Source organism: Lolium perenne, chromosome 7 (genome assembly GCF_019359855.2).
Source record: "Lolium perenne isolate Kyuss_39 chromosome 7, Kyuss_2.0, whole genome shotgun sequence".
Taxonomy (NCBI): domain Eukaryota; kingdom Viridiplantae; phylum Streptophyta; class Magnoliopsida; order Poales; family Poaceae; genus Lolium; species Lolium perenne.
The window spans coordinates 258614712-258636488 of record NC_067250.2 but is presented as its reverse complement, the minus strand read 5'-3'; the positions used below and the strand labels follow the sequence as shown (position 1 = coordinate 258636488).

Below are 21777 nucleotides of genomic sequence, written 5' to 3'. Positions count from 1 at the left end.
AGCTCCATGGGCACTCCCATGGCGTCACGCCTCACGAGATGCGCGAAGCGAGAGGCGAGGATGCGAACCACGTTCTGTACACAAAGGCGCGCAAGTGCCTCCTGAAGGCCACGTGCGAGTCCGTCGAGCCAGTTGCTCTCGCGGAAGGAGAAGAGGATCCTCTCCGAGGTGGGAGGCTCCATCTTGCCCCTCAAGTCGGCAGTGATCACCCACTGCAACTCTCCTCCAGGCGTGTCGTCCAACTGAACCCCGTGGAACTCGGGGTGTGGGCGCCCAAGGAAGTCAGAGACGGCGTTGAGGTCGTGCTCGAAGATCAAGCTCCCTCCGTTCCCAAGCTGATAAAACTTGGTGTTGATGGGTTCATTCGGCTCCATCTGAAAGAGAATTGGATGAGTAAGTTAAAGAGTGCAAGGTGTGGCCAAATTTTAAGTAGATTCAAATAAGATAGAACATGATTCATCAAATTTTGGCAAAGTCTCAAAGACAAGAGTGTAAGTAAATTTTCACAAATATTTCTTCATTCGATTTTCAAAGTTAAGTTTTTTAGAACGCCCATTCTAACTAAGGTCTTCTAAGGTCAAACAATGGCTCTGATACCAACTTGTCAACACCCAGATTTTTAAGTCCGAATGCCTATTATGTCATACATCGCAATCCCAGGAATATTGTTGTTGTGAGGCATAATAGTTAAGTATCACAGTCATCATTCATTACAAACCATAATGTCTTACAACTTGGAATCACATCATCCATATTACACGAATAGTTGATCTATTGATCAACGAACAAACACAAGTTCAAAGCGGAAGCGTAAGATACAAGGACTCTCTAGTCCACAGGCCAACGCTTGACGTCGGAAGACTCCTAGTTGTCGTAGGCGTCCTGCTGGTCATCTCCTTGTTCATCTTCATACTCTGGCCATTTGAATAGCCAGGGACAAAGCCGTGAGTACTTCAAGTACTCGCAAACTAATACTAATGTAAGTGCTAGACATTTCTAGTATGGTTTGCTAAGCTCTAGTTTATTTGCATAAAGCCAATTTTAGTTCACAAGTATTTGAGAAAAGCTTGTTCATATGCTAACTAACTCAAATGGGAACATTAGTGTCATTCCCACCATTCAAGTGGTGATTTCAATTCAATTCACCACAAGTCATTTCACCATCTCCTTTCAACATCATTTTCAAGATATGACATCGGAAACTGTATGGCCTTTCCAACCGTCCGTAACCGTGGACGCGGCTATTCGAATAGATTGACACTCTACAGAGGTTGCACACTTGTGCCACAACATTTGATTTCATCCGTCGGGATTACCCCGAATCATCGTAACACAGTACGCGGATCATCAACCATAACCTTTCACTTACAAATCCTAGTATGAGCACCACTCCCCATGAGCTTGGCCTCCCAGTGAAGACCAACTGTCAACCTGGGAACTGCACAGGGCTTGGCCGTACAATTCACCTCAATTTCACATCATTTCTCAACAACGGAGGCAGCCTCAAGCGTAACCCCTATGACGTGTGTTCAGAGGGAACCCATACTAAGATGCATAAACTTCCAGTTAAGCCCTACCCATAATCAGGTATTGTGGGGGTACTTGATATTGGAAAGGTATCGCATTCAAACCAACATCATGTTTATCAAAAATCACCATCTTCTCTGGGTCATATTCACCTTCAAAAATCATTCAATGGAATGCTTCATCATTCCAAGGTTTCAAATTCATTTCAATTCACATTGTTCCCATCTAGAGTAGTCAAGTTTTATTCATTAGCACTAGCTCTAAATCATGAGGGGGCTATCTTGCTTTGCTTGATGGAGACTAACTTTGCTACTCTAGTAAACTTCTTTACTTTGACCAAAGTTAACTATAAAAGTAACTCTTTGAGAAAACAAGTAAAAACTTGTAATGTATAAACTTGGGATAGGCTTATATAAGAAAAGGTAAGATTCATGGTGCCTTGCCCCAAGGGGCTTTACACTTTGCAAAAATATTAGCTTGCCTTGGTAGTTCTCAAAATTCTCCTCCTCCTCCTCCTCTTGGTAGCAACCTTCTTCTTCAGTGTACTCTCCGGTGCTAGCGTCTAAATTTGAATACGAGTATAATTACTCACTAATTTAATGGCTATTCCATGTATCACATATAAACACACAAACTATTCTATGCACACAAATAATCTAATTAGAGTGCATGGGTTGTGTTGCTTGAGGAGAATTTACTTCTTTGTATTTAATATGTAAATGATAGTTTCCATAGGGTGCTTGAGAAATAATTTCCTCTCATTGAAATCTTCTTAAGATTTAATTTCTCAAACAATCATATATGAACTTATATTGACCTAAGTCAAACATTCATCATTATCATTTGAGAAAATGATTTAAATGAAGTAGACCACCTCATACTATTTAATAGTGCTAACATATGATTTAAATCTCCAAGTAATTCATATAAGTGAGTTTGGCCAGGGGTCCAAACATCACATGAATTCAATTGAGACAAAGTTTAAATGAAGTATAAGACTTCATATAATTTGCTTAATAGTTTTGGACAATATCAACTACATAAACTAGCCATATTGTCCATTAATTAAACTAGGGCATGATCATGCAAAGTGACCACACCATTTTATTGCATAAATAATTAGTGTAAGTCAAATGTGAGCTATTAGAGTTGGAATTAACTTAATATCTATTTTGGTTGAATATGGAAAAGTCCATGCCTTATTCTTTTTATCAAATTAATTCTACAACTAATCTTGGCATGGGACCAGTGGCATTCTTTAGATCTTTTCCATAGCTTTCCAACCATATAAAGTTCTTAAATTTGGTTAAGCCAATTTGAATCTATGCATTTTCAAAGTTGGGGCAGTATTGAAATTGTTTGGAATTGTTTAAAAATCATTTGAATTAAAAGGGCCGGCGGGAAACGAAACTGGGCCAGATTCGAATAAAACGGCCCAGTCCAGCCCAAGCCAGCCCAGCCACGTCCACAGACGCGTGACGCGCTGACAGGGTGGGGTCCGCGCGTCAGTGACTCAGCGTCACCGAAGCGGTACGTTTTAAACAGAGGCGTTGGATTAGAATCTAATCCAACGGCGCTCGTTCATCATCGTCGCCGGCGAGAGGCCGAGGGTCTGGCGGCGAGCCTAGGGGGTCGGAGAGCTCACCGTGGCTCCAGCGACGGTGGGCAGTATGCTCGACGAAGTGGTGGATGACGGCGAAGCTCCAGGTACCGGCGGCTCGTCCTGGGGTGGCTCCAATCGACGGCGAGCTTCCACGGCAGCGCGCGGCAGTGAGGTAGGAATTGGGCGGCTCTGGTGGTCAATGTGGAGCGGCGAGGTGGCTGGGAGATCAAGGAAGGAGAGGGAGGAGTGGTGGTGTGAAGGAATCGTCGAGGCGATGCCTCCTTTTATAGGCGAGCGAGTGCCCGAGGTGCTGCAGCGAACTCGACAAGGGCGCGGCGTCTCCGGCGGTCTAGCGAGCTAGGCGAGGGCGCGGTGGTGTTCCTGGCGTCACGGTGGTCCTCTGGGTGGCGACGGGTAGGGTAGGCGGTGCCTAACGCGGTCGGAGCGTCGCGGGTTCTGGCGCGTCTACGGCGGCTTTTCTTCTCCGTCTCCGGCGGCGGTGGCCATGGGTCGTGGTCACGCGCGTGTCTGCGAGCTGCGTGGCGACGCGGCGATGCTCAACCCGCAGCTAGGTGGTCCAGGGCGTGTGCGAGGTGGCCAGGCGAGAGGTGGCCAGGGCGTGCCTGTGGCGCGCCACGCGCGACATGAGCGGCATACTGGCCGTTCTGGGCGCGCGTCGTCCAGCGTGTGGTCGCTGCTCCCTCGACCATGGCGGGTGTAGGCGGTGCTAGGAGGTGAGGTGGCGTTGTTTGGGCACGGTGGCCAGCTCTGGTGACGAAGGAAAAGAGGGGAGGGGCATGCACGTGCCCATGGCCGGCATGGCCATGGCTATGCCATGTGTGCCCTCCCTCTTAGGGTTACTATGTTGCATTTAGTGGGAGAGGGGGCAAGGGGACCAGATAGGGTGGTTTGAGGTAGATTAGGGTGGGATAGAACACTATTTGAAATAGTGTGTAATAGTTCCATATTTGCAATTTGCCAAATTTGTCCAAATTTGATTTAATTCAAATGGTTGCAAGTTTTGAATTGTGAGTGTCTCAATGAGTTAGAAATGACCAGAGGTGGTGAAGTGTGGTGGTGGCATTGTTGAATTCAAAGTTTTGCAAAAATGGCTAAGTGTGAGATTGTTGCATATGTTAAAATGTTGCAACTTTGGATGAGCGTAGCTAATGATCAAACAGAATTTGGCATGGTGATCTTTACAAAAAGTGTTCACCTTGATGTTGACTTGGATGTGATGCAAAGAGTTAGCAAGGTTTGGTTTGAGAAAATTGAATTGCAATGGCTCAAAGTAGTGATCAGACTATAATTGGCAGATTTGACCATTATCATATGTGAGCAAGTTTTGTATTTGAAATCCATTTGATTTGTGATTCTTTGATTCCAAAAGTTGTAATAAGTGTTTAGTAACATTATTCAACTAATGGTGAAGACCAAATTGGTCTAGGGTCAAAATTTATAAAAAATGCCATAGGGCATATGTGAGGGTTTTTAGGGTTTTGCATTTATTTGATTTTCTTATTCTTTGTGATTTAATTGGTTTGTGATCTTCTCATGATCACATTAGGGTTTTAGGGTTTAGCTTATACACCTAATAACAATCATCATGGCATATCAATCAAATGCACAAGTCCTATGCATGGCACTATATGCAATTTAAAAAGTTTTTGTTGGTTTGAAATTTTGCTCTCTGGAATTCTTCTAACTTTCTTTTATTGAAATTTGGGATGTTACACATAGATCGGGTTCCCCACCCATCACGACGTCGGCAAGGCCGGCTAGATGAGGGAGAGCCGATCTATAGTGGAGGCCAAGGCGCGGTTTTCTTGGAGGCGGCGGCCAGGAACAAGGATTATTGTGACACCATTAGAGCAGGAGACACATAATAAATTGTGTTGCATGCACAAGGTTACGTTTGAGCCAGCTAGAAAAATAATGTGTTCCTCTCCTTAGCAAGATTTTTATTATCTTTCTCAAAAAAAACATATCACCCTTAAAATTCTACAAATTTGAGTGAATTAAAAAAATGCGGTAAATACCGGCCGGTGTTCTCTTACACCGGTGCATACCGACAAAACCGGTTACCGGTGATATTTCGAAATTATTGGCCGAGAAAGAAAAATCACTGCTCCTTAGCATCTGCATTATTTTCGCTGATTAGACTTGACTGGCCAGCTAGCCAAACATGTAGGTGATTTTTAAAGCTATATTTTACATTTTTATTTTAGTATACAAAGTTCTATTGCATCTGGCATCATAGAATTTTTTTTGTTCAAATCTCTTCACCTACTTTGGTCATAGAAAATGTACTACTTGCATCATAATTCAATTTAGTTGCCTTAAAAATTGAGGCAGCAGAGATGGATCCAACTATTGCGTATGTACCATTTGCACCAATTTTGATAACATTCAGATTGTATGAATTTGATTTTTGAATTTCTCGGTTGCATCACCATATCAAACAGGAAAAAATAGAAGCTGTAAAGGCAACTTATCATATTTCCCAACACCATCATGATTCCAGCATCTATATCTCTAAAAATATCAAAAACATATATACAATGTTTCCCTTTGCTCCTTTTCTTTTCCTTTCTTTCCCGGTGGATCATGCTTTCTAGAGTACTCTTTATAGAAGAGATAGAAGCACCGGAAAAATAATCCAGATCAGAATATGAAGATCCGAAGATTGCGAAAAAAAAGAAATATTGAGCACTTAGAAACGTGCACACGGAGTAAGCTGACGTATATACTTTGCCATCCTGGCATGGTTGAACAGACCATGCCGCACGGAGCTGATGACGTACTTGAGCTGTTGAGCGCCACCACCATCAAGGCGAGTAATCTTTGTGTCGTAGCAGTCGCCACCTGAGGTCGTGGCCTCTTGAACGACCTATGGTTCGCCATAATCGGTACCTCATATTTGCTAGGGTAGCACACGGGCATCTCTTCTCGTGAATGTTCCTCAGACCTGTAGGAGGAGTAAGATCGCTTCTGTGGACCTAGGGCAACACAAGTGCGTTTTTATTGGACCTTGAGATGAGAGGCGAGAGGTTCATGCAGTGCGCTCGGCAAAGACGTCGCAGTCGGACTCGGTGTCGCGTGAATGTGAGAGGGGAGAGAGCTGGTCTGGCAAGAGCGGTGGCAGCCGACGAATGGCCAGAGAGGGTGCGATGGTGGCGGCCTGGCGGGGATAAGGGGTGAGGCAAGAAACCAATAAAAGTAGCGAGAGCGTTGGTAAGATAAATTTGCCAGATAATACGAGTTTGAGAAGGTAGCGATGCACCACCAACTATCACCGATCGCTAACCGTGATTGCTTTCCATATTTATCTGAATTCTGTTGATTATGACGGTGCTGGGCAAGTTTGTTGACGAAGTTGTACATGACAACCACGACGAACCAAGCTAGCCTAACCCGCTAAAGATCTATCATTCATTTGAATTGTGGAAAATATGTGCATGCGATCTTGTTCTGGTTGCTTTCCATGTACCGTCCTTCCGATCATATTGTCCTAATTGCTTTCCATATGTTCTAGACAACTGTTGATGGGATCGCATAAAACACTGAGGGTCGTCGTCTGATTGCTTTCCATATATTCGTCCATTGATTGTCTCATCACTATTGACAATGCCAATCCCGTTATCAATTTGCTGATTGCTTGATTTATTTTCATGTATTAACTATGGAAAATCCCGTTACTATGGCAGTCCCATTAATATGGCAATCATGCATGTTTCTGCCTGTTGTCGTTTTTTTGGTAAGTATATGACAGATGGCTGGATGGTAAACGAGAAACGTTTAGTAAGATTGGATGGTCAAGATGTCTTCAATCTTTGACATCAAATAAAAACTTTTATGACATATATTTCATATTCTGTTGACTAAATATATGATCAAAGTTTTTCTTAAACAACATGCATACCTTGTAAACTGAACTGGAGGGAGTATTATCTTGTAAATCTTAAAGTCCATTAATAGCATACAGAAACGACCATGACAGCCATGGTATTAACGGAGTGAGAATGGAAGAGATATAAAGTTACCTCATCTCCCTAGAATCCATGAGCGCATACACATTTCTCTCCTACGCCCCCAAAAAATGTAATCATAGATTTAGGCAAATTGTTCAGATTAATTTACGAAAATCGTAGTACTCCCTCAAATCCAATTAATTATTGTAGATTTAGGCAAATTGTTGCCTAAAATCACTCTAGTTCATGTGATAATTAATTTAGATTAGAGACAGTATGTCCGTTCAGCCATAAGTGGTGAAGGCAATTGCAAATACAAGGAATAAAGAGGGATAATACTGAATACACAGCTTAATAAGGATGTAGTATGTTAGAAAGAGTAAATTGAAAGAAAAAAATCATCAAAATTCCATTCAATTTTCTCTTACAAAGCATGGGGCTTATCTTTCTAAATACATAGGATGGCGCCATGAGGTTGATTTTATCCTATACGTTGCTCGATTTTATTGTTGGAGCATGCGAGAGATTTTTCCTGTCGTAAACTGTGTTATCTCATCTCCCTAGACTCCATGAGGACATACACATTTCTATCCTCTCGCAAAAAGATTTAATCGTCCACTCGACCACCATGTTAATCATCGACTCTGGTATCATCATGGAACACCGTTATCCATTGAAAGAAGTCCGTATAACCCCCTATGTATTGTGTTTGGGATGCTAACCTCCCTTAACTATTAACTGGTACACATAACCCCCTATGTATGAGATACCATGCAAATGACCCCCTCAGGGCCAGTGATGGCTGTTTTGGTAGTGGTTTTGGTCCATGTCATGGCTGTTTTGGTAGTGGTTGTGGTCCACGTGCACAGTGATGGTTAGCCATGCACGTGCATCTCTTCGCTTGGCTCCTCTCTTCTGCACAGGGCCTCACTGCTTCGCATCCCCGCCACTCCTAGTTCCAGTCCAATGATGGGCGGCACAGACTGATAATTTGAGGGCATGGTCTGGTCAATTTTCGCTCCGCTCCGCTCCTTCCTCCCTCCCATACCGCTCCGCTCCCCTCGATGCCGCTCTGCTTCTCTCTCCCATCTATGTATGTATCCTCAAGATAAGAACTAAACATCAGGATTTCTGCTAAGCCGTATGTACTGTTTGTTCCACATGTTCACTGAAAATAAAGAATAGAAGGTCCGGTTGAGATCTGATATTTACAAATCTTCTTATAATGAACCATTAGAATTTTTTGTAACTTCAGATAAGATAAAATTAGATATCACCTCAAATAAAAAGCAAAAATGATCATGTAACTGAAAAGATTTCATAACTCTCTAACATGTAGAGGGAAAGGAAAAAAATCATATGTCAATTCGATGCAAAGTAAAGAGGACAGTGATTGAAAGTATTCAGTTTTCAGATTTGCATGATTCTCCCCCTGAATCAAAATCAAGTTGTAATGCAAGATGGTCCTGACTCTATCTATCTATCACAGAGGATGACAGCCAGCCAAACAAACGAACGGACGAAGGGTACAGAGTACGTACAGACAAGACCGCCAGTGCAAGACAGAGGAGAGAGTACGCACCAGGCGGGCGAAGGGCGCGAAGGGGAGGAGCAGTCCTGGGGTTCAGGCGTTCAACTCGTTCCTGATCTTCCTCGGCTGCATCGACATGGCCGCCGCCTCCATCATAAGTTGGTGGTTTGCGGCGCAACATTCCGGCAGGGAGCGGGGGCGCCATCATTGCGGCTTCTCCCTTCCTCACCTTCTCTCCGTCGACCCCTCTCTCTCCCCTCCTGTTGGCTTAACCTCAATCGCCTACCTGGCACAAAACCACTATCCACGTCAACTAAAACAACCATCACTGGTCTGAGGGGGTTATTTGCCTGGTATCTCATACATATGGGGGTTATATGTACCAATTAATAGTTACGGGGGCTACTGTCCCAAACACAATACATAGGGAGGTTATGTAGACTTCTTTCTTATCCATTCATGGTGAGTATGTCATATACAGTTACTAGATTCCTCACAATCCTAGGGACCCATGTGCGCTATCATGTTTCGAATCCTTTGGGTGGATCTGAAACTAGCTCTTATGAACTACATTTATACTTTACTTTTCTGGGTATCCTTGAGCTATTTTATGCATGTGTTTCTCTTTTGATCACACCGTATTTTCGTAAATTTTTATTTATGTGCTTATGTGCGAGTATGGATAGTTTTGGTTGTGTTAATTATTATTGTTGTTTAATTAGTATTTATACCTATTTAGACACACTTTTATTTTCGGAATGTCACATGTAGTGGACTCCAACAACTTAGCAATTGTATCGCCTTTGTGACGCACAATATCATACATAGTTGAATATTTTTCTCGGAGTGTAGTATTACCCAACCACTTATCCTCGTATAACCTTATCTCCGAGACATCCTTAATTAGGAAGGAACCATATGGGAAGAAGCACCATTAGGAAAACCCAGAAATGTGAGTGCCTAGGTTTTCAATAAACTTGAGACAATACACATAAGCCTATGTACTCCCTTTTTTAGGAGAGTTTGCCACACCCCATTTTCGGTAAGCAACTTAAATACCGCTTACCTATGAGAGCTCTATGAGTGGCCGATCATGAATACCACTTCCTCCTGGATCTTTAGGGGGCAAACTACCTTCCATTCAGCTAGTAAGTATTTCTTTTTCTCGCTATCACCTTGCGAAAAAAATCTTGATGGGAAAAAATCCAATCGTTTCGGAACTTCTTAATTAGGAAGCTAGAAGAAACAAATCATATACATTATGAAAATAACGGCTATGAGTGGATACCGAGTCATCTCGTCACAACTCCTATCGTCTTGTTAATTTTTAAGTTTTAGCCGGCCAACTCAACTCAGCTTGTTAGCTTAACAAGTTCAAAGCCCTGACATGGATTGACTCGGTAAAAGAGTTGGCTAGTTAAGATTGTTAGTTAGCATGAACAATTCAATATATTGGACAAGTCACAAATGTGAGGAAATATACCAATTATATGGCAGCACAACCAAACAATACATATTTACACTTCCTTACATAAACCTCACTTATAAGAAATTTTCCACAAATATATGAGTTAAACGAGTTGATTTGCACGTGATAACTCAGCTCAATTTTTTAGTATCTGAGTTCGATTATATTACTGGTTAGATTCATTGATTTTGAGTTTTTCTTTCACTCATTTTTTTCGAAATGGGGGTGAACCCCGACTTCTGCATCCAGGGATGTACACGGCTCTTTTATTGCAAAAATATTCAAGTATATGATATCAAGTTTACATCACCAGCAAACTCAAAGCATTGGCACAGCCGCCAAAAGAGAAAAAGATGGAAACAGACAGGCTAAGCATCATCAACCGCCTAGAAAGCCGCCAGATAGTCTGGTTGTAAAAATCCCGAGTAACCATGAGCAGGGTTGCACCCAGTAAGCATATGATCCCACAGATCCACCAAGAGCAATATGGACCAATCTTGGATCCATTGTGTAGCCATATGGATAACCTGCAAAAAATTAGAATTGATTGCATTGTTAAAAACAACATTATTTTGACTTCTCCAAATTGCCCAACATAAAGTCGATACCCCAATGCGTATTCTAGCTTTAGTGTTTTTTTCAATACCATTCAACCAGTTTCGAAAAATTTATTTTTAATATTGGTAGGCGGAGGAATATTATAAGTGTTGAATACAATGCGCCAAACAATTTTTTGACAAGGGACATGAAAGAAATAAATGTTCTATGGACTCCTCTGCATCACAAAAACAACATTTCTTGCTTCCCTTCCATTTTCTTTTTATCAGATTATCCCTAGTAAGCAAGACCTTCTGACATAGGAACCACATGAAGATTTTGATCTTCAAGGGTACTTTTAGTTTCCACAAATATTTGGTGGGGAAGTGCTCATGGTTGTTCAGTAAATCTTCATACATAGTCTTCACGGTAAAAAAAATCCAGATTTTGTTAATTTCCAAACAAATCTGTCCGGTTCATAATTTAGCTGAACCAGTATTAACCGGTTACAGAGATGCATCCATTCATCCCATTTAGAACAATCCGTGGTCTTGATGATAATACTGAATGGACCGATACATTCTTATGCATAACAATGTTATATAATGATGGGTATTGATGAGTCAGAGCCCATTCTCCAAGCCAAACAGCCCCCAAAACCGCACTAGCCTCCCAGGTCCTACCCGAAAAGAACCATATTTTAGAAACTCATCTTTCACATGCATAAGTTCTTTCCAAAACGGTGAGTCCGTAGGTTTAACCCGAACATGTGCTAGCATCTTATCTTTAACATATTTTATGTAAAAGTTCTTGCTAAATCCCCTCCTCGGTTAATAACTTTAACAACCATTTGCTAAGCAAGCACTTATTTTTCATTTCCAGCACCTCAATTTCAAGCCCTCCTTGATCTTTTGGTCTTGATTTTTTGGTCTGCAAATCATGTCCCATTTAGTTAGACGATATTTTCTCTTCTTATCATCGCTTTCCCAAAAGAAACATGATCTATAAAAAATCAATCTATAGAAAAGATAACATAAACATTGGCAAACTAGAGAGAACTGAGTTGATCAAGACCAACATATCTCCATATGATAGTAGCTTGCCTTGCCAGCATCCAAGTTTTTTATTTCACTCATTTACACATACTTGTACGTTTGTCAAATCTCGCCCACACACACACACCGCCATGGAATTCATTTTTATCTTACTTCACCGATCCCTCCTCCTGTTCTAGAAGATCCATGCGTCGTGAGGCAGTACAATGAACAAGACCCTAACATGAAGAAACTAAAGAGAAACATGGGAATCAAACACGAGTAGACAAATCACACACTACATATTAACACTTCTATACATAAACCTCATGAATAAGAAAATTTGCACACCATATAGCAGATTAATGCATAAAACCGACAATATATTGCAAGCTAAATGAGTTCAACTGGTTGAATTGTTAACGAGTACTCGATGACTCGACTCGACTCAATGAACTCGTTGATCTACAAGTTGAGAAACTCAACTCGATTTTTTAGTATCTGAGCTCGATTAGATTACTTGTTAAACTAATTAATTTTGAGTTCGAATTCGAGTACTTGTATCTTGTGTCAAATCACACACACACGCGCGCGCGCGCGCGCGAGACACCACCATAGAATTCAACCATTTTTTTTAATTCCCTGATCCCTCCTCTTGTTCCAGATCGCCGCAGTGCTATGAACACGACGCTAACTTCACGAAACTAAAGACAAAGAGGGGAATCAAACACGAGTAGACAAGTCACAAAGGAAGTCCACGTCTTGTCGTCCCAAAGTATCCTCTGTTTCATCAAACCATCTTATTCCTCAAACGAAGAGTAAGCCACCGTCGTTTAGGCGTCCACGATGTCGCCGTTGTCAATCGCCGCCAGGATCATCTCTGGGTGCAGCGCCGGGGTCGCGTTCTTGATCGTCCCGTCGATGGCGTTCGGCCGGCCGAGCGCCTTGAGCGCCAGGTGCGCCGCCTTCTGGCCGGAGATCATCATGGCGCCGAACGTCGGACCCTGTAACCACCACAAGACAAGAGGATAACAGAACAGATCGTCAGTCCAACAGTTCAGAGATTAAGAACCCGTGTAGAAGATGGGATATTTCGTAGTACCATTCTGGGGGCTCCGTCGATCTCGGCGACCTCCATGCCGGTGACAATCATGCCGGGGACGACCTCGCGGGTGAGGCGGACGATCGCGTCCTCGGCGGTGTTCATGTCAAGCGCCTTCATCCCGGGCACCGTCTCGATCATTCCGATGTCCTGGAGCCGCTTGACTCCGGTGGCGCCGAATGGCCCGTCGTGGCCGCAGGAGCTGACCACGACCTTGGCCTCCATGACGTTGGGGTCCATGCAGGACTGCGTGTCGTGGTTCATGGAGACGAGCGCCCAGTTGGTGACGACGCCGGCGACGCGGCTGTCCTTGACGATGAGGTCCTCGACGGCGACGGCGTTGAAGAGCTTGACGTTGGGGCGCGCGAGGAGGCGGCTCATGACGGTGGAGGTGAAGAGCGCGGCGTGCTTGATGACGACGTAGTCCTCGGTCTCGTCGTACTCGATGTCGAGCTCGTCGAGGAAGAGGTGGGCGGGCTTGCGCACGACCATGGCGGAGAAGAGCTGGCCGCCGAGCCAGGCGCCGCCGCCGGGGGAGACGGACTGCTCGATGATGGCGATGCTGATGGAGGGGTCCTTGGAGAGCTCGTAGGCGCAGGAGAGCCCCGCGGAGCCGGCCCCGACGATGACCACGTCGGTGTCGGCGTAGGTGATCATGTCGGTCATGTAGCGGCGGGTCATCTCGCGGGAGACGATGGACTCCTTGATGGGGCTGAACTTGAAGGCGTTGAGGTCGTAGGGAGGGGTGGAGGAGGAGATGGAGTTGCAGATGGTGCCGGCGCGCGGGGTGGCGACGCAGGACGGGGCGCGGGTGGCCGACGGGAGCCGAGCGCCGGCGAAGGACGTCTTAAGGAGGAGGCTGGAGGCGGTGGTGGCCATGGCTGCCATGTGCATGCAGGTGTGGCTTGAGGAGATGAGTGGAGTGAGAGCGTGGCGAGGATAAGGCGCAGCGGCAGGGTAGAAGAAGGGGAGGAGGGGACAAATATCTGGAGATTGTGTGTACGTGCGGCCAGATCTCAGGATGTCAGCCTTTGGACTCATTCCTGATATTTTGCGAAGATCCTCTGTCAACTGTTCCATCGAAACGAGCTTGCGATGTTCTGGTAAGCATTGTCGAGTGATATTTTCAGGGTTTTCCGTCGAGAAAAACCCAAGATAATATGTGATCCCACTTTCAGCTCACCGGAAATAAGATCGATTGACATAGAGAAACACAAGTGGGGGTCTCGCGGCACTTGTTGCGTCACCTGTATGTGTGCAGAACTATACGGAGTATACCGTATTACTGATAGTATTTATACGGGAAGTTAATTAATCCTAATGTAAAGTCAGGATGGCCGAGTGGTCTAAGGCGCCAGACTCAAGTTCTGGTCCTCTTACGAGGGCGTGGGTTCAAACCCCACTTCTGACAAACCATTTTTTACTTTTTCAATTTAGGTCGTTCGCAGACCACTTCAGGTCCTCACCATAATACTAGTTCAAACCACACTTCTGACAAACTATTTTTACTTTTTAAATTTAGGTCGTTCGAATACCACTTCAGGTCCTCACCATAATACTATGCATGCAGGATTCAAGTTCAAAAACCTCGCTTGTAATACTATGTCAGGATTCAAGTTGATGGAAGGTTTGGTAGATAATCTTGTAGGAGGAGTTAGCATGGTCCAATATGTCGATGGTTCAGTTATCATGTTTCAGGATAGTATACACAGTGCTAGGGATTTGAAAGCTATTCTTTGTATTTTTTTAGCAGCTTTTAGGGTTATAAAACTAACTTTCATAAATGTTGTTTTTTTGTTTGGTTTTGGGAGAGCTAAAAAGAAGTTCAAGAATACTCTTCTATTTTCAATTGTACATTAGGAAAATACCTTTTATGTAACTGTGGGTGCCCTTGTATCGTAGTAGATTGTGTGATAAAAACTGAAAGGAGATATAACTTTGTGTGCAGTACATTGCATTGCTTGACTTTTACTACTAATACTTTAGACAATTATGTACTTGAGAAAGGATGAGGTGTTATTAGAACCTTGCGGGGGAAAGGGCAGCAATGTGGTGGAAGTTGCAAGATTTATGTTCTTATACTAGTTTAAGTAATCACGAAGATAAGTGTCAATAGTTAATAACCAAATATGGCAATTTTACTCTACGCTATATGTAGTGAAGTGGCCACATAGAAATGTCAGGTTGGTGAGGATCCCACTTATATAAGATTAAAGGCTCATTATGGTTAGCTTTTTATAAGAACATTTTGAGAAAAGATGTGTTAATTAAAAGAGGTTGGAAATGTAAAGATACTAAATGTTGTTTCTGTGATGAACGTGAGACTTTAGATATTATTTTTTTGAATATAAGATGGCTAAGCATATATGGGGGTGGTGAAATGTACTACTCCTAGTAAAGATAGAAGTATGTTTGTTGTGGGAGTAGATGCTGTTTTCTTGGCAGTTTGGAAGGCCCAGAATGCAATAGCTTTTTTTTTTTATCATGTCTACCCGTGTGATCCAATTCTCATAATGTACACTTGTTGGATCGATGCTTGGTCTGTTCTGCAGAAGGTAAGCAGTCGACATGGACTTTCGGACCCTCTTTCAATTGTTTCGAGTGATATTATGAAGGGTTTTCGTAGAGAAAAATCCAAGATAATGTATGATCCCACTTCCAACTCACCATATATAAGATCGATGGATAGAGAAAAGCACAAATAAAGTTCCAAAGAATAGGAGTTTGTCATTTTTATGTATCTTATGTCTATGTTTGCGAGAAGATCTTTTAAATCCGTGGCAACGCACGGGTATTTTGCTAGCGTGCAAAAATATATAACGCATATTACGTAAAATATTTAAATATTGAATTAATTAACTGTAATGGTAAATTGTCAGGATGGCCGAGTGGTCAAGGCGCCAGATTCAAGATCTGGTCCTCAATACGAGGGCGTGGGTTCGAACCCCACTTCTGACAACTCTTTTTCTTTTCTAATTTAAGGTTCGTTCGCAGACCACCCGTTTGGCCCCGTACACCCGGGCGTGGTACTCCGTCGTCGCCAAGCACCACTCCACGTTCATCCGGCTCTCCACCGCCGCCATAGTTTTCTCCTGCGTCACCGGATCTTCATTCTTTAACCCCTCTTGCGCCTGGATCTCTGACTCTGATTCTGTGATCTCCGCTTGCATATCTGCTGCCAGGTTCGATCCGATTCCTATGCGCCCGTCCCTCCTATTCTGCTCTGCAGGGAATCGCTTACCAAATTTGCCTCCTTTTGGTTTGTTGTTAATCGATTCCTAGTATCTGTTTGGCTGTTGACAGGAAGCAGCAATGGCGGGGAGGGGTAATGCCGCGTCGAACAACTCCGCGCTCATCGCCATCATCGCTGATGAGGTGATCCTATCCCCCTTTATATACCGTAATGTTGCTTGAGCTCCCTTTAATAATTGGCCATCTGTTGAATCCCGAGCACTACCTAGATAGCTAGGATTGATAGAGGCATACACAAGTCATCCCAACTCAACTTGCAGTTTAACTAATCGAAGCTCACTACAACCTGAAAAAGACATTTCGAATTGTTCATGAAAGAGGAATTGAATTATAGTTTAAATATTGATCCTAAAGCCACAGAATTAAATGGTGATGCATATATTATACGGAAGAGCAAAATTCTGGAGCAAATGATCATGAAAACCACATTCTGAAGATTGTACTTGTACATGCCTAAAAATGCACACCATAATCCTTCCAGAGAATCTAGATACTTATTCTCATTGATGTCATAAACATTAGAACCCTGCGTATACAGGTTAACATTATAAAGCAAACATAGATACATTATAGTGTTTACCAGAGTGGTATAGAATAATCAACATACTAAGATTCAATATTCAAAATCAAGGCTAAATCGTAAAATAACTACAAGATATAATGCTGGAGTGAGAAAGTCACTGCCTCAAATCTCTCAGTAACCACTGGACCGTGCCTACATACCATGCCCCTTAAACCTGGGAGTACCGTACTTCTGACAGTAGAACTTGTGTTGCTAAAAAAATGACAGCAGTATATAAGAAAATATATGATCAAGCAATTATGTCAAGTCTGTTCTGTAAAAGAAGACATTTATTCCCAGCAGTTTAAGAGAAATTCTGCATCTGCATACAATCAATGCCATGAATCAGGGGATTTATGCTGGTATGCTATACTGCTATGAAACCTGGGAGTACCATACAATCAATGCCATCAAATTTTGTTCTTCGCGTCTTTATCTGCATACAGAGGACTAAAAAATCTTAGATAACCAATATCAGAGGGTAATTATATTGGTATATAAGATTGTTTTGTCGAGATGGGATTAGTTTTCTCAGAGGGTAATTTATCTGATGCTATAGTTTTCTCGAGATTAGTTGTACTCCCTCCATCCCAAAAAGGATGTCTCAACTTTGTCAAGATTCGCATGTATCTACGCACTAAAGCTCGTCTAGATGCTTGCATATCTAGACAAAGTTGAGACATCCTTTTCGGGATGTTGGGAGTAGAAAACATGATTTTTGTAAGTTTTTTCTGAAAAGAACAAAGCATCGCATAATACTATCAGGGTACGCTCATGTCAAACATAGGCCTTTATCGGAAAAAAAAAATGTCAAAGATAGGCAGGAACATTCACATAGAGAAAAACAGAGTTGTTGTGGCATGCCTGTGGGATTTCAGAGAATTTTGACATCAAATTTTCAGGAATAGACCAATGAAATATTCTAAGTTTCGTTTATCCTTGTCTCATTGGTGATTTTTGGAACCACACTCAGGCCCATTTGAAGCCCCCAGCGTAGAACAACCTGTGCAGAAGGTTCTTGTAACTTCTCACCAACAGAGATGACAATATTTACCTTTAGAATCAGTAGTAGCTAGTAAACATATAGGGTTAGTTCATTTGTTAATGGGGGATCAGGACAGCAGTGCAAACTTGATAATAAATAAATTATGGCTAGCCATGTAAGCTCTTGATTGCAATTAGTATTTTGTAGCCAATACATTCAGTTGAAAATTTAGCTGGTTACAGTTGCGCGTACTCATGCTCGATCGAAAACACACTCCATGTGTGCTTTATTTCTGAAGAAGGATGGTATCCTAACTCCGAAGAAGAGTTGGTAAAGAGCCACCTTAAACAGTTACCATTGGAAGAAGTTCTAGTCAATGCATGCATGAAATAAAAGGGATTCTTGCAATTAAAAGCGACAATTGCAGGAACTGAGCCCCATTTGAAATGCAAGGATTCCACACAGAAATTAGGAAACAAATCACGCGTTGCATATGAGACGTGAAAGGTTCATAGGTACTTAAATTTGATGTTTCACTTAGATTTGATGTTTTCCCTTCGACGATCCAACATATGTCCACGAAGAAAGACTAAACAATATTGTTGGCTAATTCAGTAGCTTGAAGCAAGCAAATATATATAAAAAATCTTCCAGAGGAAATATGGGATTAATACCTCCCTTGGACCTTCGGAAACCTGGAACCGGTGGTGCATCACAAGCAAAGCTCCCCAGAGCTTCATCAAACACCTTCTGTGTTGCCTTCCCAGGCAAGTTGATTCTTAACTGCAGAGTGCTGATAACCCATTTCCAACATCGGACGAATTAAGGGCACTCACAAACTCAATAACCCAGTGCAATTATATGTCAGTAGCCACTCGCACCGTCTAGAATGGAGCATCTCTGGACGTTGACTGAATATTTTGACGTGCGTATCATGTCACATACTGAAAAGATAAATGTCTGAATAAGTTGATGTGATTGTAAAGATTTGAAAGGATTCAGTTTGAAGATGTGGACAACTTCAGCTTTACAATCTCACATTGATCTTTTCATCCTTGCGCGATAAGGATGTCTTGATGCTATCCAACAACGGCCCAGTCTTCTCGTCTTCAGCAACCAATGAACCCCAACCTGCAGTTCTCTGAAAACCTTAACATGCAGTCTAAATCTGAAGGTTTTGAAATGGAAACTAAATTTGGATGCCCGCATCTATGGTACTTCTACAGTACCCGAAGAGGGTGTGTTGATCAACCAGTGGCCAAAGCAGCGATGCCTACAGTAAGCGAAACGCTAAGACTAGGCAAAACTCAACCACTTTGATAGAGGGTATAACTGGCGCCTCATAAAGGAGGAAACGACCGCCGCTTTCCATAGCCCAGAACCGAGCGTCAGCTTTGATTTGATCAAGAATCTTTTGCATTGGCAAGAAATTCTTATCAAACAATCTTCTGTTTCTTTCACGCCAAATTCTCCAGGTGGTTAGCAACTTAGCATCACACGTGAATTCAGGATACTTTTTCTGTTACCCTGCCGTCCGTTCCTTGCTGAAAACCACCAGTTTCTTAGCGTTTGTGTCATATTAGGAGCGACCGGCTGCATCCCAGCCCATTGCAGGACTTAATTTCAAATTATATTAGCAAATGCACACCCACTGAACAGATGTTGCACGTCCTCTTGAACTGAATTGCAGAAAACGCATCTGTCATTGTGCGGTAGACATCGTTTTTCCAGCCGATCTGCCGCCCAAATTCTCCATCGCAATGAGAGGTAAATTGAAAATTTACAATGCAGAGGCGCCCAGGAACCCCAGATGTCACCTGCCAAGCCTCCAGAGAATGGAGGTCTCAAAATACGCCTTGTATGCCGATGTGGTGGTGAAAACCCCTTTTGGTTCCCATTGCCTGATCCATCTATCTTCAATTTCCGGTGTCAACTGAATATTTTGCAGAGCTTCCCAAATCGTACCACTTGAATAAGATCCATTATTCCTTTGCAGTTACAAAGTTGATCGCAGATCATACAGAAATCAGAAGTTGACTTCTTACTGTAAATGCCAATTTGTTGTACAGGATTTGACAACCAATAATATTGATATGTGATGATCGATGGTACTAGTATATATCAAGTGTTGTTCTGACATTGAGCTTTATATTCGAACAGGACACTGTTACTGGGTTTTTGTTGGCTGGAGTTGGCAATGTTGATCTGCGCAAGACAACAAATTACCTTCTTGTGGATAACAGTAATATCCTGAACTTACTACATAATGTATTGTTGGTCAACAATTGACATGTATACAATAATATCTGCTGTCATTGAAAGTATGTTGAATGATTGCCAGCAGAATGTTTGAAGTATTGTCCACTTAAAATCCTCAATGCCTATTTTCTTAAGCATTTCTTAGTAGGATTTGACATTCTTTTCATCTTTATCCCTCTTCTATTCTTTCTGCTAGACAAAGGCAAAACTTTGTCCATTACTGTTTTAGGAGATATCTATACTGGTTTTCTCAGTCCTGAGCTTTCATGTATTGTAAACATCTCAAATGTCACTTCTAATCCTGTCACATAACTCCATTATCATTTCTTTATGTCATACTATATTTCATATTTTTGTTACATGCACTGATCCTGGGGACTTGAATAAATACTTTTTTTGTTATATCACAGAAACGACAGTGAAACAGATTGAAGACGCTTTTAAAGAGTTCACTGCGAGGGATGATATTGCGATTGTGCTCATCAGCCAATATGTAAGTGAACCATCGTTATGAATGTACATTATTTGTTTTCTATACAGAATCAACAAATTGCTTGGTCGTCGAAATCTTGTAAAGTATATCATCTAAACAAGAAAGAATGAATTGGAGGGCGGTCGTGATTTGTTGTGGTTACTTAGTCCTGATTACTTTCGTTAGACTCAGCTCCTTGGGATGAAAACAAAATGAATGATGCTGTTGAAACTCGAAAGGTCCCATCTTAGTACATTTAGCTGTATATTAACAAGGAGGATATAAAGCGGGATTTCGAACTCCTAGTTTTTCCCATGCCTTCAATAACTTTCCCATCTCAGTTAAGAATATATGCTGCTAGACTTGATTTAGGTACAAAATTTTCCAACAAAATATTGTAGTCTTATCATGCGTCACTTACTCCTCAAATAAACCTCTCTTGCAACAACAACAACCGCCCCTTTATTCCCAAACAAGTTGGGGTAGGGTAGAGGTGAAACCCAGAAGATCTCGTAACCAACTCATGGTTCTGACGCATGGATAGCAAGCTTCCACGCGGCTCTTTAAATAAACCTCTCTTGCAACTCTTAAAAATCAAACTATGTTTATACTGTATGCTCAGCAGTGCGTATTTCCTATTATGTGTAAAGAAAATAGTCTAAAAGCATTTTGGGGAACCATTTGGAACATTAGCAGTACCAGATGCAGATTTGTCTAACGTCTTTCTAATTTGTCACAGATTGCGAACATGATAAGATTTCTGGTGGATGGCTACAACAAGCCAATCCCTGCTATATTGGAGATCCCATCCAAGGATCATCCATATGACCCAGAGAGTGATTCGGTTCTTTCCCGTGTGAAGCATCTATTTTCTGCGGACTCTTCTTCTGAGAGGCGTTGAACAGAGACCTTGACGATATCAAACAGGGGCATCTCCTTTTTTTTTATTGGAGTCTTCCTGTACTTGTTCAATGTAGGATTTGTATTAAATTATTCTTACCATTCTTTTGCGGGCATGCGGAGAGACTAGAATGAATTAGGGGTAAATAATTTTGATTGGACCTGTGGTTGAATGTAATAAGGCTTTATTTGCAGAATATGTAGCATGCCCATCATTTTCATTGGATAAACAGAGGAATTAAGCAATATGCAATCTGTTGTATTCTTGTCAAGTTTTATGTCGTGCTGCAATAGACTTGATTCTAGTGTGCGTGTGTTGTAGCTTTACCCACGAAAATCCAAAAGATAATTCATCCTGAGACATCAACAACCTAGTGCTCAGCGTGATCGCTGTGTCAGAGAATTCAGATAGCTCTTCGAGGCTTTTGTCAGGTCAAGATGGTGCTGCCAAACTCGCTGGCTGGTAGTCAAACCATTGCAGTTTTTTTAACGCATGTATCTGCTAGGTTTGGGGGTTTAGCCCATATATATGATTTTGGACAATAGAATCTTAATATAAAAGTAATATAGATCA

At 42.2% G+C, this 21777-nt stretch overlaps 2 protein-coding genes and 2 non-coding genes across 4 annotated transcripts; 3 read left to right on the top strand and 1 right to left on the bottom strand.

The window, feature by feature from the left end:
- Positions 1 to 12288: 12288 nt before the first annotated feature.
- LOC127313554 (thiamine thiazole synthase, chloroplastic) lies at positions 12289 to 13868 on the bottom strand. Its single transcript, XM_051344038.1, has 2 exons — positions 12774 to 13868; positions 12289 to 12675 (listed from the first exon to the last, which is right to left on the bottom strand). Exons 1-2 carry the CDS (start codon positions 13851 to 13853, stop codon positions 12505 to 12507), a joined length of 1251 nt encoding a protein of 416 aa, XP_051199998.1. The 5' UTR covers positions 13854 to 13868; the 3' UTR covers positions 12289 to 12504.
- Positions 13869 to 14100: 232 nt separating this feature from the next.
- Positions 14101 to 14184, top strand: TRNAL-CAA (transfer RNA leucine (anticodon CAA)). The gene has a single exon. It is a non-coding gene; the product is annotated as a tRNA-Leu (tRNA).
- A 1463-nt stretch (positions 14185 to 15647) lies between these two features.
- Positions 15648 to 15731, top strand: TRNAL-CAA (transfer RNA leucine (anticodon CAA)). Its single transcript has one exon. It is a non-coding gene; the product is annotated as a tRNA-Leu (tRNA).
- A 32-nt stretch (positions 15732 to 15763) lies between these two features.
- On the top strand, positions 15764 to 21475 carry LOC127313553 (V-type proton ATPase subunit F). The gene is made up of 5 exons (XM_051344037.2): positions 15764 to 15955; positions 16077 to 16148; positions 19733 to 19814; positions 20242 to 20324; positions 21043 to 21475. The coding sequence occupies exons 2-5, from the start codon at positions 16086 to 16088 to the stop codon at positions 21202 to 21204; spliced, it is 390 nt and encodes a 129-aa protein (XP_051199997.1). The 5' UTR covers positions 15764 to 15955; positions 16077 to 16085; the 3' UTR covers positions 21205 to 21475.
- Positions 21476 to 21777: the final 302 nt, after the last annotated feature.

What these genes read in the sequence shown, in the direction of transcription:
- LOC127313554 (XM_051344038.1), bottom strand. Translation starts at nt 13,853, where the DNA reads ATGGAACAGTTGACAGAGGATCTTCGCAAAATATCAGGAATGAGTCCA. An exon ending in TCGACGGAGCCCCCAGAATG is followed by an intron (nt 12,676 to 12,773) that starts GTACTACGAAAT and finishes TGGTGGTTACAG; the next exon opens with GGTCCGACGTTCGGCGCCAT.
- LOC127313553 (XM_051344037.2), top strand. Translation starts at nt 16,086, where the DNA reads ATGGCGGGGAGGGGTAATGCCGCGTCGAACAACTCCGCGCTCATCGCC. An exon ending in TTACCTTCTTGTGGATAACA is followed by an intron (nt 19,815 to 20,241) that starts GTAATATCCTGA and finishes GTTATATCACAG; the next exon opens with AAACGACAGTGAAACAGATT. An exon ending in TTGTGCTCATCAGCCAATAT is followed by an intron (nt 20,325 to 21,042) that starts GTAAGTGAACCA and finishes AATTTGTCACAG; the next exon opens with ATTGCGAACATGATAAGATT.